This window comes from Pongo pygmaeus, chromosome 1 (assembly GCF_028885625.2).
Source record: "Pongo pygmaeus isolate AG05252 chromosome 1, NHGRI_mPonPyg2-v2.0_pri, whole genome shotgun sequence".
NCBI classification, from domain to species: Eukaryota; Metazoa; Chordata; class Mammalia; order Primates; family Hominidae; genus Pongo; species Pongo pygmaeus.
In genome coordinates this window covers 31,587,285-31,602,440 of record NC_072373.2, presented here as the reverse complement: position 1 = coordinate 31,602,440, position 15,156 = coordinate 31,587,285, and the positions used below count along the sequence as shown (strand labels likewise).

The following is a 15,156-nucleotide window of genomic DNA, read 5'->3' as shown; positions in this document are numbered from 1 at the left end:
AGTGTGATCTTGGCTCACTGCAGCCTCCACCTCCCAGGTTCAAATGATTCTCCTGCCTTAGCCTCTTGAGTAGCTGGGATTACAGGCCCATGCCATCACACCTGGCTATTTTTTATATTTTTAATAGGGATGGGGTTTTGCCATGTTGTCCAGGCTGGTCTGAAACACCTGACCTCAAGTGATCCACCCACCTCAGCCTCCCAAAGTGCTGGGATTACAGGCGTGAGCCACAGCACCCGGCCTAAATTTACTATTTTCTATATTATAATAATGGTTAAAATATTAGAGTTAAGAATAATTTTTGAGCAGGTGTACTTTTATAACATAAACATTTGCTGTTTGTTGATTCATTTGTTAGATTAAATCAACGTCATTTATCCATATTTCCTTTTACATTCTTTCATCAGTTCTTTCCCAACTTTTAAACGTAGGTGTCTTTGCTTGTCAAATCAAGTTTTGTAGAACAGAGTACAGATTCCCTTCCCTTAATAAGTCTAGAGTGGAATTTTTCTATTCTTATTTTCTTCACCCCAATTTAAATAACTGTTTGTTTTGAACATTACTAAGCTCTTACTCCTTGCCACTTCTTTGGCAAGTATTTTAGATAGACCTTTTAAGCAGATATTCTGGGATGACCCCTAGCAGCCCGTCCTATATCCCCATTTAGGAGTTCCTGTCCTTCCAGTGTTGTTAATGATTGGCATGAGGAGGCTGCTCATAGACTAACATCTTTATTAATGAAGCTTGTGAGAATGTGCTAAAATTTTGCTATAAGAACAAAAAACAATTGACATAATTCCTATTGTATGTAATTTAAAAGATAAAACTATTGATTTTCTAAGAAATTCTTTGTCATTTATTACCCCAGTTGTGCATGCTAAAGAAATAATAGCATCTTACAGTCACTCTTATTAGAAGTAAACTACTACTTGAACATACGAAGTTCAATTACTCAAATATTGCAACAATAAAATTCATAAGACCTTATTTGCTATTCTGTTACTCATTATATTTTCTTGTCTATAAAGGATAGGAGGTTTTGAAACTTGAAAAGTAAATAATTTTATACCTACTTTGAGAATAAGAAAAAGTATGTGTTTATCTTTTCCCACCTGAAAAAGTGAATGTGTCAATAGTCACTTATTGTTTAAGAGTCTTGTATTTATTTTATAATTCATGAATACGAAATGTCTTCCAATAGAAGGTGGAAAATGTCAGACTTCTGTGGGCATCAAATGATTGTAAGACATGTAATTTAGCAACAGAGTTTAGAGAGAGGAATGTGATAATGGCGACCGCCTTGATCCTCAGTCTTTATTAGCCTTTGTAATGCTGTGGCCAAGTCAGCCCTCCAAGGAGAGAGCCAGTGTAGCACCTCAACGATGGTTACAGGGTGTGACAGGAGTACCTGCAACTGGGCTAATATTCTCAGTTGCATAGAGATGCAACATCCATTATAGAGATGTTAAGTAAGACAAGATGAAACCGCTGAAACTTGACCTGTACTAATAGGAGACAATATAAGCACCCTGGCAACAGCATTCTATTTTCTTTTTTCTTTTTTTTTTTTTTTTCTTGAGACAGAGTCTCGCTCTGTCGCCCAGGCTGGAGTGCAGTGGCTCAATCTCGGCTCACTGCAAGCTCCGCCTCCCGGGTTCACGCCATTCTCCTGAGTAGCTGGGAATACAGGCGCCCGCCACCACGCCCGGCTAATTTTTTGTATTTTTGGTAGAGAGGGGGTTTCACCGTGTTAGCCAGAATGGTCTCGATCTCCTGACCTCGTGATCTGCCAGCCTCGGCCTCCCAAAGTGCTGGGATTACAGGCATGAGCCACCGCGCCCAGCCAACAGCATTCTATTTTCCAGGCAACTTGGCTACGTTCTTATAAGAGCCCACATATGTTTTCCAATCTTTTACCTCTGAGCATCTATTTATATGGATCCCTTGCTTGCATCCCCATCCTCGATTCCCATTTCTGTCTAATGGAATTTGACCCATTTGTTAAAGCCCAGGTTAGATAGTGCCCTCCGGACTCTCCGTTCTCATACGCTTCTTTTATGCCTTTATCCTAAAAGCTTCACTCCCCGCCCTACCCCCAACTCCCACTTTGTACTGTTATAGTTGTCTTTTTCCCTCATGAGATTTTAAGAGCCTTTGGGCATCTGCTCGTTCACCTTTTTATACTCATAGTGTCTAGTACAATGTGTTGAACATATTAGTTAATAAGACATATCTGGTGGATTGAATTAACTATGAATCAAGTCACCAAGAGTTTATTATATACTTAATATTTGCTTACCTAATACAAATTCAGAACTGAGTATCCCTTTCAGTATCACAATGGCTGTCTCTAGGAGAAGCCTAAGCCTCCATTTGCCTCCCCTTTCCCAACCCCCACCACCACTCCATTCCAACTTTCCCCATTCAGCTCAAGGAGGGAGCAGGGCTGCTGTGATCCATCCCACAAGGTAAGGTGGTTCCAGTGGTGGGGTTCCCTGTCTTTAGATTGTCTTTTGACCTCTCAGGAGATTTAAGTACTAAAATGTCATCCTGGATTTGCTCCCTTTGGGGAGAATCCTTACCCGTCTCTCACTTTTCTTTGACTTTCCAGTAGGGAAACAGTAAGGCTATTCTCCCTGGAGAGATAACTGTGCTATCTGTAAGCTCACCTCTGATTTTTGCTAGCTGTTGAGATGCTGAGGGCAGGTCCAGGAGCAGTCCTCACATTAGAAAGTGTTGGATTGGCGGAGCGCGGTTTGCTCATGCCTGTAATCCCAACACTTTGGGAGGCCAAGGCAGGAAGATTGCTTGAGCCCAGGAGCTTGAGACCAGCCTGGGCAACATAATGAGACTGCATCTCTATTTTTAAAATTTTTTAAATAAACAAATAGACAAAGTGGAGGATTATACAAGCTCTGCTATAAATTTTTAGAGAAACTTGTTCTAGTTTGCTATTTCTCCTACCTCTATTCTAGATGAAAGGACTATTTGTATGCTATTGTATAGCTCATTGGAGAATGTATTACAGTCTGGAACCAAATTCCTGACTTGTAATAGAGTATCCCTTTATCCTGTTTTATGTTTAATACATAGTTTGCGCTGGGAGCTCTTCAACTGAGAGGGGGCTGATCTAGGACATGTTTGATGTCTGAGACTTACCTGTTCCATAGCCATTTGTTGATATCTATAAATCTCTATCACAATGTCTATTTTGAAATAATTTACCTAAGGCAGAATCCACTGCAGATTGTATAACTATCCTATTGGGCAGTCATAATTCATACATATGTAAAAATAAAGAAAAATGTTTTACAGTTTATATCAATCTGTAATATATTATTGTCAATGGATTGTCTTTTGTGTGTGTGTTTGTGTGTGTATGAGACGGAGTTTCTCTCTTGTCACCCAGGCGGGAGTGCAGCGGCGCAGTCTCGGCTCACTGTAACCTCTGCCTCCTGGGTTCAAGTAATTCTCCCTGCGTCAGCCTCCTGAGTAGCTGGGATTACAAGCACCCGCCACTATGCCTGGCTAATTTTTGTATTTTTAGTAGAGACAGGGTTTCGCTATGTCGGCCAGGCTGGTCTTGAACTCCTTACCTCACCGCCTTGGTCTCCCAAAGTGCTGGGATTACAGGTGTGTGTCACCGCGCCCAGCCTCCATGGATTGTTTTCACGGGCAATCTTGTCTCCACTAAGGCTGTTCATGATCTACTTTGTTGCCTTCACAAGAACCAAATTTTCTAGCTATGTTGAATGCTTTTCAGTTTCTTCAGCATTCCTTTTTATGCTCTAACTCACCTACATGTATTTGCTTCTGTTGTTTTTCCCACCTTAAGTAGCTTTCATCAGATTCTTAACTCTGCTAGCCTTTCAATACTCAGTTGTGGCATACATGGTCTGGGAAGATAATTTTTCCATGCCCCACCCTCCATCTCCCTGCCAGTAATTCCCCATACCCTCACACACACGTATATGCAAACACAAATCTTTCTCTTTGCATTAATTGCCTCTTGTCCATACATCCATCACAAAATTTATCACCTTCTACTTGTGTTTATTGTCCCATTTCATACCCCTGCTAGAAGGTGAATTCCTTTCAGGTATACTGCATCTTCCATCATACCATTGTGTTTTTCTTTTCTTTTCTTCTTTTTTTTTTTTATTTTTTTGAGACAGGCTGGAGTGCAGTAGCACAATCTCGGCTCACTGCAGCCTTAACCTCCAGGCTCAAGCAATCCTCCTGCCTTAGCCTCCCAAGTAGCTGGGACTATAGGTGCACAACACCACACCTGACTAATTTTTAAAATTTTATTAAAGGTGAATTCTCACTTTGTTGCCCTGATGTTGATCTCCTGGCCTCAAGCGATCCTCCTACCTTGGCTTCCCAAAGTACTGGGATTACAGGTATGAGCTGCCCTGCCCAGCCCTGTATTTTTCAAAATGCCTAGTATATACATTTATTTCATTTAAGAGTTGTTCAATGAGGCCGGGCGCGGTGGCTCAGTCCTGTAATCCCAGCATTTTGGGAGGCCGAGGTGGGTGGATCACGAGGTGAAGAGAGCGAGACCATCCTGGACAACATGGTGAAACCAGTCTCTACTAAAAATACAAAAATTAGCTGGGCGTGGTGACATGTGCCTGTAGTCTCAGCTACTTGAGAGGCTGAGGCAGGAGAATTCGCTTGAACCTGGGATGCGGAGGTTGCAGTGAGCCAAGATTGCACCACTGCATTCCAGCCTGGCAACAGAGCGAGACTCCGTTAAAAAAAAAAAAAAAAAAAAAAAAGAGTTGTTCAATGAATAAATATTTAGATAATAGAGAAATCAGTGTTAGTTGGAGTGGTAGATTAGGCACCTAGGACAGCTGGATGTTAAAGTGGATTTTGAAAGAGGAGTAGTGCATGGATGAGCATTTCAGGAGGAAGAGCATGAACAAAGGCATAGAGGTAGGATGGGAGAAGAAAGGCAAATGGCATCATGAGAACAGCAGGTAGGGAGTGGTTGAACAGCCTGAAGAGATCAAGTGCATTAGAAAAAGCTTGAAAGCTAGGTTGGAGAATTTAGGCTTGATTCAATAGGCAAGAGAGGTTCATAATTTGAAGATTTCAATTATCTGGCAGTGAAATAAATGCACTGATGGAAAACCTAGAGTTATGTGTAACAGTAGTAGGACTTTAAGAAAAGGAGAAATATTAAAGAGAGTTTTAAGGTAGAAAAACAATAAATGTAATTTGTTAGTGTTCTTATTTGGAAAATACATATATATGTATATAATAATAAAATAATATTACATGTACTCAGTGTAGAAAGACTTTGTAATATAAGAATCTACAATGAACTCCAACAAATTTACAAGAAAAAAACAAACAACCCCATCAAAAAGTGGGCGAAGGACATGAACAGACACTTCTCAAAAGAAGACATTTATGCAGCCAAAAAGCACATGAAAAAATGCTCACCATCACTGGCCATCAGAGAAATGCAAATCAAAACCACAATGAGATACCATCTCACACCAGTTAGAATGGCAATCATTAAAAAGTCAGGAAACAACAGGTGCTGGAGAGGATGTGGAGAAATAGGAACACTTTTACACTGTTGGTGGGACTGTAAACTAGTTCAACCCTTGTGGAAGTCAGTGTGGCGATTCCTCAGGGATCTAGAGCTAGAAATTCCATTTGACCCAGCCATCCCATTACTGGGTATATACCCAAAGGACTATAAATCATGCTGCTATAAAGACACATGCACATGTATGTTTATTGCCGCATTATTCACAATAGCAAAGACTTGGAACCAACCCAAATGTCCAACAATGATAGACTGGATTAAGAAAATGTGGCACATATACACCATGGAATACTATGCAGCCATCAAAAATGATGAGTTCACGTCCTTTGTAGGGACATGGATGAAATTGGAAATCATCATTCTCAGTAAACTATCGCAAGAACAAAAAACCAAACACCGCATATTCTCACTCATAGGTGGGAATTGAACAATGAGAACACATGGACACAGGAAGGGGAACATCACACTTCGGGGACTGTTGTGGGGTGGGGGGAGGGGGGAGGGATAGCATTGGGAGATATACCTAATGCTAGATGACGAGTTGGTGGGTGCAGCGCACCAGCATGGCACATGTATACATATGTAACTTACCTGCACATTGCGCACATGTACCATAAAACCTCAAGTATAATAATAATAATAATAATAATAATAAAAGAAAAAAAAAAGAAAGACTTTATAATATATTTACAATGGACTTATTTTCCTGGAAGCGAATTAACTATTTTTAATTTTTGCTTCCTGAGACCTCTACCAATTCTTCTGTAACTGCCCAGACATTCAAGTTGTTACTTGTTTGTATATACCACTATATCTCTACATTGCTTTCAAGAATTTTTGCCAGATCTATGTCTTTGATAAGATTGTAAAAAAAAAAAAAAAACAGGTAAGTACATATATTACTTTTCTTTAACATGAAGTTTAGTTAATTGAAAAGTACTCACTGTAAGCATAAGCACAACTGAGTATATATTAAAAACTAGTAAAAGAACATCGTTTTAAAGTAATTGATAATTATGTAAAATTTTACTATAAACCAAAGTGATTTTTTAATGTTAGTAGCTATTTATACTTTATAGAGCAAATCTGATTTGAGAATTAATTTTTTCCTAATTTGAAGACAAATGTTATTTAAAGATTATAAAATATCTAAATATTTTTGAATATACATACATGCACATATATATGTACAATTAAGAATATATATGTTATATGTTACTTTCATGAAACATGTTGGCTAAATGAAAGTAGAGTTAATTCATGAGCAGGGAAATACCCAGTCTTCCAGCCTTGTCATCTCAGCCATCCATTCCCTTGAGAAGGCAAATTTTGTTCAGACACAAAGAAAAATGTACCATTAAAATGCAATTCAGAAGTGATAAAAACTGTAAGTGCAGCAGCCGGCTCACAGCACCTCCTTTGTATACTCAGGGACATTGGGGCCACATTAATTTTTTTGTGTGTGATGTCCATCCCACATGCAAATTGGCACTGGAAGGACCATAATCTATCTTATATGAGAGCTCTTTTCCCAAGAGCATACGTAATACATGCTTCTGTAACTTTGTATAATTCAAAGCTCTGTATTCTGTTTATTTTTTATTTTAAATAGTGTTAGAAAATATTTTCTTAGGAAAAATATTAAGAAAGAATTTCTTAATAAATATTAAAAAGAAATTGCAGAGAGGTATTAAAATTGGTGAAAGAATGCTACTTTTTCTAAGTTTATTAAATGGCAAAAATAATAACTTTCAATTGAATTTAGATTTTTAAAAACACCCTTCTTTATCTTAACTAAATGAGATCATCTGTGTGAAAATTTTGGCATATAGTAATGGCTCAGTAAATATATGTTGAACCTCAACTTTTTTTTTAAGTCTGAATTTCAGAATATTTTTCTCAGGAGAATATTTTATTTTGCTATTTATAGTTTTTATTTCCCAGAGCTTCCACTTTTCTCTAAATGTTTCTTTTATTTAAAAAAGCATCCAACTTTTATTTCATTAATACCATATCTCCTTTGATTATATGTGTTAAAAATTTCTGAATTTATTCCTGTTTGCTGCATTATGATGTCTGTTTCCTCTAGCTTATTCCATATGTTTGGATTTGTGTCCTTCCTCCACGTTGATTATTTTCGCACTGGTAAACCATTCTTAAGTTTATATTAAAATGGAAAAAATAAAAATTAGATTGGAAACTCTATGGGTGTAAAAGAGTGGCTTTTTGATAGATTTTATTATACTCTGATACAGCTTTTTAATCAAAACATCCCCAAATTGTTGATATTTGAACTCGTTTCTCTGAGAACTGTCATGTCTTTTCAGAAGATGCAATCAGTCTTCTGAAGGATATAAGTCCAAGCTGCCAGTGCATTTAAGAGACAAGCAAGGGAAGAGTTCAATGGCCAGTCTTTGGATTAAAATCTACATATTCCATTTGGTGCCTCCCCTTAGCCTTCCTCTGTACCTGCTTTCCTTGAGACTAGAGCTTTTTGGTGTAAATTTTTCTGAGAATAGGCTCTGATGGATACATGGACTGGGACATGGACCTGGGGATTTCATTACTCCTTACATAGACTTTCAGCTGTTTTCAGCTTCATTCCTTCTCTCACTTTCTGCAATAACTGTAGATTTAGTTCCCGAGCTTTTCCATGGTTCTGCAGGACAAATTGCCCTGTTTCTCTTTGACATCTCATTCTTCTGGCACTTAGATTTCAGTTTTCTTAACTCTTTTGTGTCATTTATGAATTTTCTATCTTCCTTCCACCTGCTAAAAATTAATTGGTATTTTCAATCATTCTTTCTTATTTTCTGTCCTACTTCTTCTTATAGGTTTATAACTTTTTAAAAAGATTTATTTACTCTTATTTCAGTGTGTTTTGGTGAGGGATCTGGGTTATACTGAAAGCATATCACAATCTTAGATGTTCTGTGAGAGTTTATATGGGTTTTAAAAGTTTGGTCTTTTCTGTTGATCATAAAAATATCTAAAGTAATGATGATGATAATGATAATGGTTGCTGCAACAGGTTCCTTCGATTTTTACATCCGCTTTTAGCACCAACATTATTTATTGGACACATTCTTTTCAGCCTCCATGTTAAATACCTTACATAAATTAAGTTGTTCATTCATTGTAATAACCCTATATGGAAGTCAAGGCTAATTCAGGTAACTTGCATAGGGTAATACAGCTAGCAAAGCAAAGCTAAGATGTGATTACAGGTCTGGCTGGCTTGAAGACCCCATTATTCATAACTGCTACTGCTACCAATAATGCCACCATTATTCAAGTGATTTAAAATTGAAGAAAGCCTACTTCAATGAGAATTGACTGTATTGGCTGTCCTTTTGATTTAGGGATACTATTTTTAAATTAAGAACATTTTCATTTATATGATGAATTTTGAGTTTTTGGCATAATTAATTCATAAATGTATTATTTAACATTATCTCTATATATAAAATACTTGAGACTCGCAAAAATTCTGTGAAGAACATTTTAGTATCTCCATTTGAAGAATAGAAAATAAAGATTAATAGAAGTAATTAACACAGATAATCAGTGGCAGAGGTTGAAATGGAATCTAGGTATTCTGATTCTAAATAATGTATCATTTTCACTGTACTATAGTACTTCTACAAAGCCTTATTTTAAAAATCAAATGTCTCTAGAAATCAAGTTAAGAATAGCTCTTAAATATTTCTTTCAGGTTTTTGCCATTTTCTTCATACCATAAAAATGAAAAGTACATCCCATCAATGCATTTATCAAGCAAGTATGCTCCTATTTCTTACAAAGAACAATTCCGAAGTGAAAATCCTAAGAAATGGATCTGTGACAAGGTGAGTTAACAACACATTTTAAAAATTTATTCCTTTTTAAAAGCTAGAAATATACATTAATTAGAGCAAATATAAATATTCTTATTACAATTAAGTCCTTTATGGTAACAACATTTTTTATAGCTGTTTTAGGTAAAGATGGTGCTGCTGACCTATGTAAGATTTTTTTTTTTCAGTATTGTATTCTTAAGTTTTATGACTTAGTTATAACTTAACTGCCCTAGGATCAAAGGCATGGATCATTGGCATTGGCATATGAGCAGGGTTTGAGTATGAGGTCACAGAATGGAGTTAAGCTAACTCTCGGGCATGGAGATCAGGGCTTGTTTGCTCTCTCTCAATCTGTGTATGTATGTTTATAGATAGCTAAATAAAGAGGAGGGGAGAGAAGACAAGCATTATATAAAACATGATGTATAAATGTATAACATACATTTAACATGCATATATGTATATGTGCAACTCCTGAGTGTCATATGCACTTTCATAACAGGTACAGCACGTATACGTGGCACTTATGTGATATATTAGTCTATACTCAGATAGCCACAACAAAGTACCATAGACTATGTGGCTTCAAGCACAGACATTTATTTTCTTACAATTCTGGAGGCTGGAAGTCTGAGATAACTGCCAACATAGTTTCTAGTGAGGCCTTTCTTCCTGGCTTGTAGACAGCTACCATCTCCTTGTTTGCTCATATGACCTCTTCTTTCTGGGCAGAGAGAGAGCAGGCTGTCTTGTATCTCTCCCTGTAAGGGCACTAATTCCAAGGGAGCAGGACTCTACCTTCATGACCTTATTTAACCTTAATCACCTCCTTACAGGTTCTGTCTCTAATACAGTCACATTACAGGTTAGATATTCAACATATGAATTCTAGGGAAACAATTCAGTTCATAGCCTTCCATTCCTGGCCCCCAAACTCATGCACTCTTGAATGCAAATACATTCTTTCCATCTCAAAAGCCACAAGAATCTTAATACATTTAGTACCCTCTCTAAAGTCTAAAGTCATATCTAAATCATAGGAACATGACAAGGATGCCCACTCTTTTCTTTCTTTTTTTGAGATGAAGTCTTGCTCTGTCGGTCAGGCTGGAGTGCAATGGCGCAATCTTGGCTCACTGCAACCTCTGCCCCTCAGATTCAAGCAATTCTCCTGCCTCAACCTCCCAAGCAGCTGGGACTACAGGCACATGCCATCACGCCTGGCTAATTTTTTGTATTTTTAGTAGAGACGGGGTTTCACCATGTTAGCCATGATGGTCTCCTTCTCCTGACCTCGTGATCTGCCCACCTCAGCCTCCCGAAGTTCTGGGATTATAGGCATGAGCCACCACACCCAGCCTCAAGGATGCCCAGTCTTACAACTACTATTCAGTATAGTACTGGAAGTCCTAGCCAGAGCAGTTAGGCAAGAGAAAGAAAGAGAAGGCATCCACACTGGAAAGGAAGATATAAAATTGTCTGTTTGCAGATGACATGATCTTAAATATTAAAAACCCTGAAGACTCCACCAAAAGACTGTTAGAAGTAATAAACAAATGCAATAAGGTTTCAGGATACAAAATTAACGTACAAATATTAGTAGCATTTCCATATACTAACAACGAACTGTTCCAAAAAGAAATCAAGATAATAATCCCACATAGGAATCAATTTAACTAAGGAAGTAAAAGATCTGTACATTGAAAACTATAAAATACTGATGATATAAATTAAAGAAGACACAAATAAATGGAAAGGTATTCTGTGTTCATGGACTGGAAGAATTTAATATTGTTAAAATGTCCATATAAACAAAGTGATCAACTGAGTCAATACAATCCCTATCAAAATCCCAATGTCATTTTTCACAGAAATAGAAAAAATAATCCTTGGCCAAGCAGGGTGGCTCATGCCTGTAATCCCAGCACTTTGGGAGGCCAAGTGGGCAGATCACTTGAGATCAGGAGTTCAAGACCAGCATGGCCAACTCGGTGAAACCCTGCCTTTACTAAAAATACAAAAGGTGGCCGGGTGTGGTGGTGCCCCCCTGTAGTTCCAGCTACTTAGGAGGCTGAGGCAGGAGGATCACTTGAACCTTGGAGGCGGAGGTTGCAGTGAGCTGAGATCATGCCACTGCACTCCAGCCTGGGTAAAACAGTAAGACTCTGTCTCGAAAGAGAAAAAAAAAAAAAGAAGAAGAAGAAAAGAAAAAACAATCCTAAAATTCCTGAACCACAAAAGACCCTGAACAGCCAAAGCAATCTTGAGCAAAAATACTGAAGATGGAAGCATCACACTATCTGATTTCAAATTATATTACAAAGTCATAGTAATCAATACAACATGGTCCTAGCATAAAAAATAGACACATCAAACAATGGAATAGGATACAGAACCCAGAAATAAATGCACACATTTATGCTCAATTGATCTTTGACAAAGGTCCCAAATACACACAATGGGGACAGGATGGTCTCTTCAACAAATGGTGATGAGAAAACTGTATATCCACATGCAGAAGAATGAAAGTGGATCCTTATCTCACACCATATGCAAATATTAACTAAAACTAGATTAAGACCTGAAACTGTAAAACTACTAGAAGGAAATATAGGAAAAAAGCTTCTTGACATTGGTCTAAGCAATTATTTTTTGGATATGACCCCAAAAGTATAGGCAACAAAAGCAAAAATAGACAAATAGAATTGCATCAAACCAAAAAGCTTTGCACAACAAAGGAAATGATCAACAGCATAAAGAGACAAACTATGGAATAGGAAAAAAATTTGCAAACCATACATTTGATAGAGTTAATATCTGAAATATGTAAGGAACTCATACAACTCAATAGCAAGAAAACAAATAAGCTCTTTTAAAAATGGGCAAAATACTGGAATAGACATTTCTCAAAAGAAGACATGCAAATGGCCAACAAGTATATGAGAAGATGCTCAACATCACTAATCATCAGGGAAATGCAAACAGAAACCGCAATGAGCTATAACTTCACACATGTTAGAATGGCTATTACCAAAAAAACAAAGGATAATGTATTGGCAAGGATGTGGAGAAAATGGAATGCTTGTACACTATTGGTGGGGATACAAATTAGTACAGTCATTATGGAAAATGGAGGTACTTCAAAAAATTAAAAATCGAAGTACTGTAAAATCCAGCAATCCTATTTCTGGGTATAGATTCAAAGGAAGTGAAATCCGTATATTGAAGAGATATCTGCAGCCCCATGTTTACTGCAGCATTTTCAAAATCGCCAAGATATGGAATCAAACAAATTATTCATTGAAGGACAAATGGATAAAGAAAATGTACTAGATATACACATTGGAACACTATTCAGCTTTTAAAAAGAAGGAGATTCTGTCATTTGTGATAACATAGACGAACCTGAAGGATCTTACACTAATTGAAATGTTAGGCACAGAAATACAAATACTGCATGATCTCATTTTTATGTGAAATATGAAAAAAATCAAACTCAAAAGTGTAGAGTAGAATGGTGGTTACTAGAGACTTGAGGCAGGAGGTAGGGGTGAGAAATGAGAAGGAGATATTTGTCAAAAGGCACAAAGTTTCAATTAGGATGAATAGTTCTGGAGATCTATTATACAGCATGGTGACTAAAATTAATAATGTATTGTATACTTGAAAATGACTCAGCATAGATCTTAAGTGTTCTTGTCACAAAATAGAAATAACTGTGCTAAATCTTATGGATATGTTCATTAGCATGGTTGTGGTAATCATTTCACAATGTATATGTATATGAGAAGATCATGTTGTACACTGTAAATATATACAATTTTTACAAATGGCCAACAAGTATATGAGAAGATGCTCTGCATTATTAATCATCAGGGAAATGCAAATAGAAACCACAATGGCATATAACCTCACACATGTTAGAATGGCTATTAACAAAAAGACAAAAGATAACATGTATTGGCAAGGATATGCTGTGTTCATGGACTGAAAGAATTTAATATTGTTAAAATGTCCATACAACCAAAGTAATCTGTTGAGTTACTGCTGGTGTATTTAATTTGTCAATTATACCTCAGTAAAGCTGTGGGAAAACAAACAAAGAACTACCAAGAAATACCATATAATCAGATATGGGTGAAACTTGCCTCATCTTGAGGCAAACTTCCTGTGTAGCTGTGAACCTGTGAAACCAGACAAGTTACGTGCTTCCAAAATGCAATGGTAGGACAGGCAAAGGGGTGATATTTCTATGCCAAAAGGGAAAAATTGTAAGAAAGGAATGGATGATGTGTCTCAGTGAAGTCTAAAACCTAACAAGGCAAATTCTATTTCATGTTAAGACTTGAAAATAATCCTTTTTGATTCAATATTTTGCTCTCCAGTTCCTCTGGGATGGCAGGGTCATCCTGATGGCTCTGTGGGTGAGGCAGAGTCTCTCTGCAAGGGCCCTGCCCACATGGCTCCCTGTAAGGGTGGGTCCTGCCCTAGAGGCACTGAACAGGGTCATCCTGCCCCACGGAATCTGGAGAGGCGGCCCCACTCTTTGAAACCTAGAAGGAAACAGTCCTGCTCCCTGGGCCTCTTGCAGGAGTAGCAGCCCCAATGATCTCTGAATCCCCTTAGGGGTCATTCTTCCCTTTCCTTGAATAGTGGTCCAGTCCTTGTAGAATCCAAGAAGTCCCACAATCGGCCTTAATTCTTTTCTGCTTTCTCTGCGCTATTTACTTCAAACTCTTGGTGTCTTAGCTGGTATAATCTCATCTCTGTTCTTGGCTTCTGTTCATAGAGCTGATGAAGTCCCTGAGTCCCATCATCTCTTTATCTATTAGTCTAGAACTTTTTCTAGGCACTGGAAATATAAGATATTGTTTCTACCATGTTATGCATTTCCTTAGCAATATGTTCCTACTCTAGCTCAAAACCCAGCACTCACAGACTGTTGTATGACATCATTTAATCTTAATCACCTCTTAAAAGCTCTGTATCCAATATAGTAACTTTGAGAGTTAGGCTTCAACACATGAGTGGTGGTGGGGGTGGCTACAAAATTCAGGCTATACCATGTAACATACATGTTATATATGCAGCACACATACAGCATGGTGATTATAGTTAATAATAATGTATACTTGTATACAAACATACATATACATATTTATCTTTGTGCTGCACTTATAGATAGGGAAAAAAATTGAGTGGCACATATATACCATGGAATACTATGCAGCCATTAAAAAGAATGAAGTCATGTCCTTTGCAGCAACATGGATGCAGCTGGAGGCCATTATTCTAAGTGAATTAATGCAGACATAGAAAATCAAATACTGCATGTTCTGACTTATAAGTGGGAGCTAAACAATGAGTACACATGGACATAAAGATGGAAACAATAGATACTGGGTCTCCAAAAGAGGGGAGGGAGGGAGAGAGGAAGTGGGGCAAGGGTTGAAAAACTACCTATTGAATGCTATGTTCACTATTTGGGTGATGGGATCAATAAAAGTCCAAACTTCAGTATTACATAATATATTCATATAACAAACCTGTATATGTACACCCTGAAATGAAAAAAAATCACATATAAAAGGAAACCCATATTACTGTCTAAGGACATTCCTAAGAGAGTTTGCTTTTCTGAAAACATTTAGTGTAAACATCATTACACTACATATTCTGCAAAATTTAAATGTTATGGTTCATCATATTATGTTTTATATCTAGAGCTTTTTAATTTAATTTTTGGCT

At 37.3% G+C, this 15,156-nt stretch overlaps 1 protein-coding gene and 1 long non-coding RNA gene across 10 annotated transcripts in view; one reads left to right on the top strand and one right to left on the bottom strand.

Moving 5' to 3' along the window:
• The window catches only part of SPATA17 (spermatogenesis associated 17), a 233,311-nt gene that overhangs the window by 159,373 nt on the left and 58,782 nt on the right, over positions 1-15,156 (top strand). For all 7 annotated transcript variants that reach the window (XM_054478256.2, XM_054478281.2, XM_054478296.2 and 4 more), the window contains one exon: positions 9,285-9,417. In XM_054478256.2, the coding sequence (XP_054334231.1) occupies positions 9,285-9,417 (133 nt within the window). The remainder of the gene's footprint in view (positions 1-9,284; positions 9,418-15,156) is intronic.
• The window catches only part of LOC129031715 (uncharacterized), a 54,543-nt gene that overhangs the window by 21,329 nt on the left and 18,058 nt on the right, over positions 1-15,156 (bottom strand). The gene's annotated exons all lie outside the window — the stretch shown is intronic.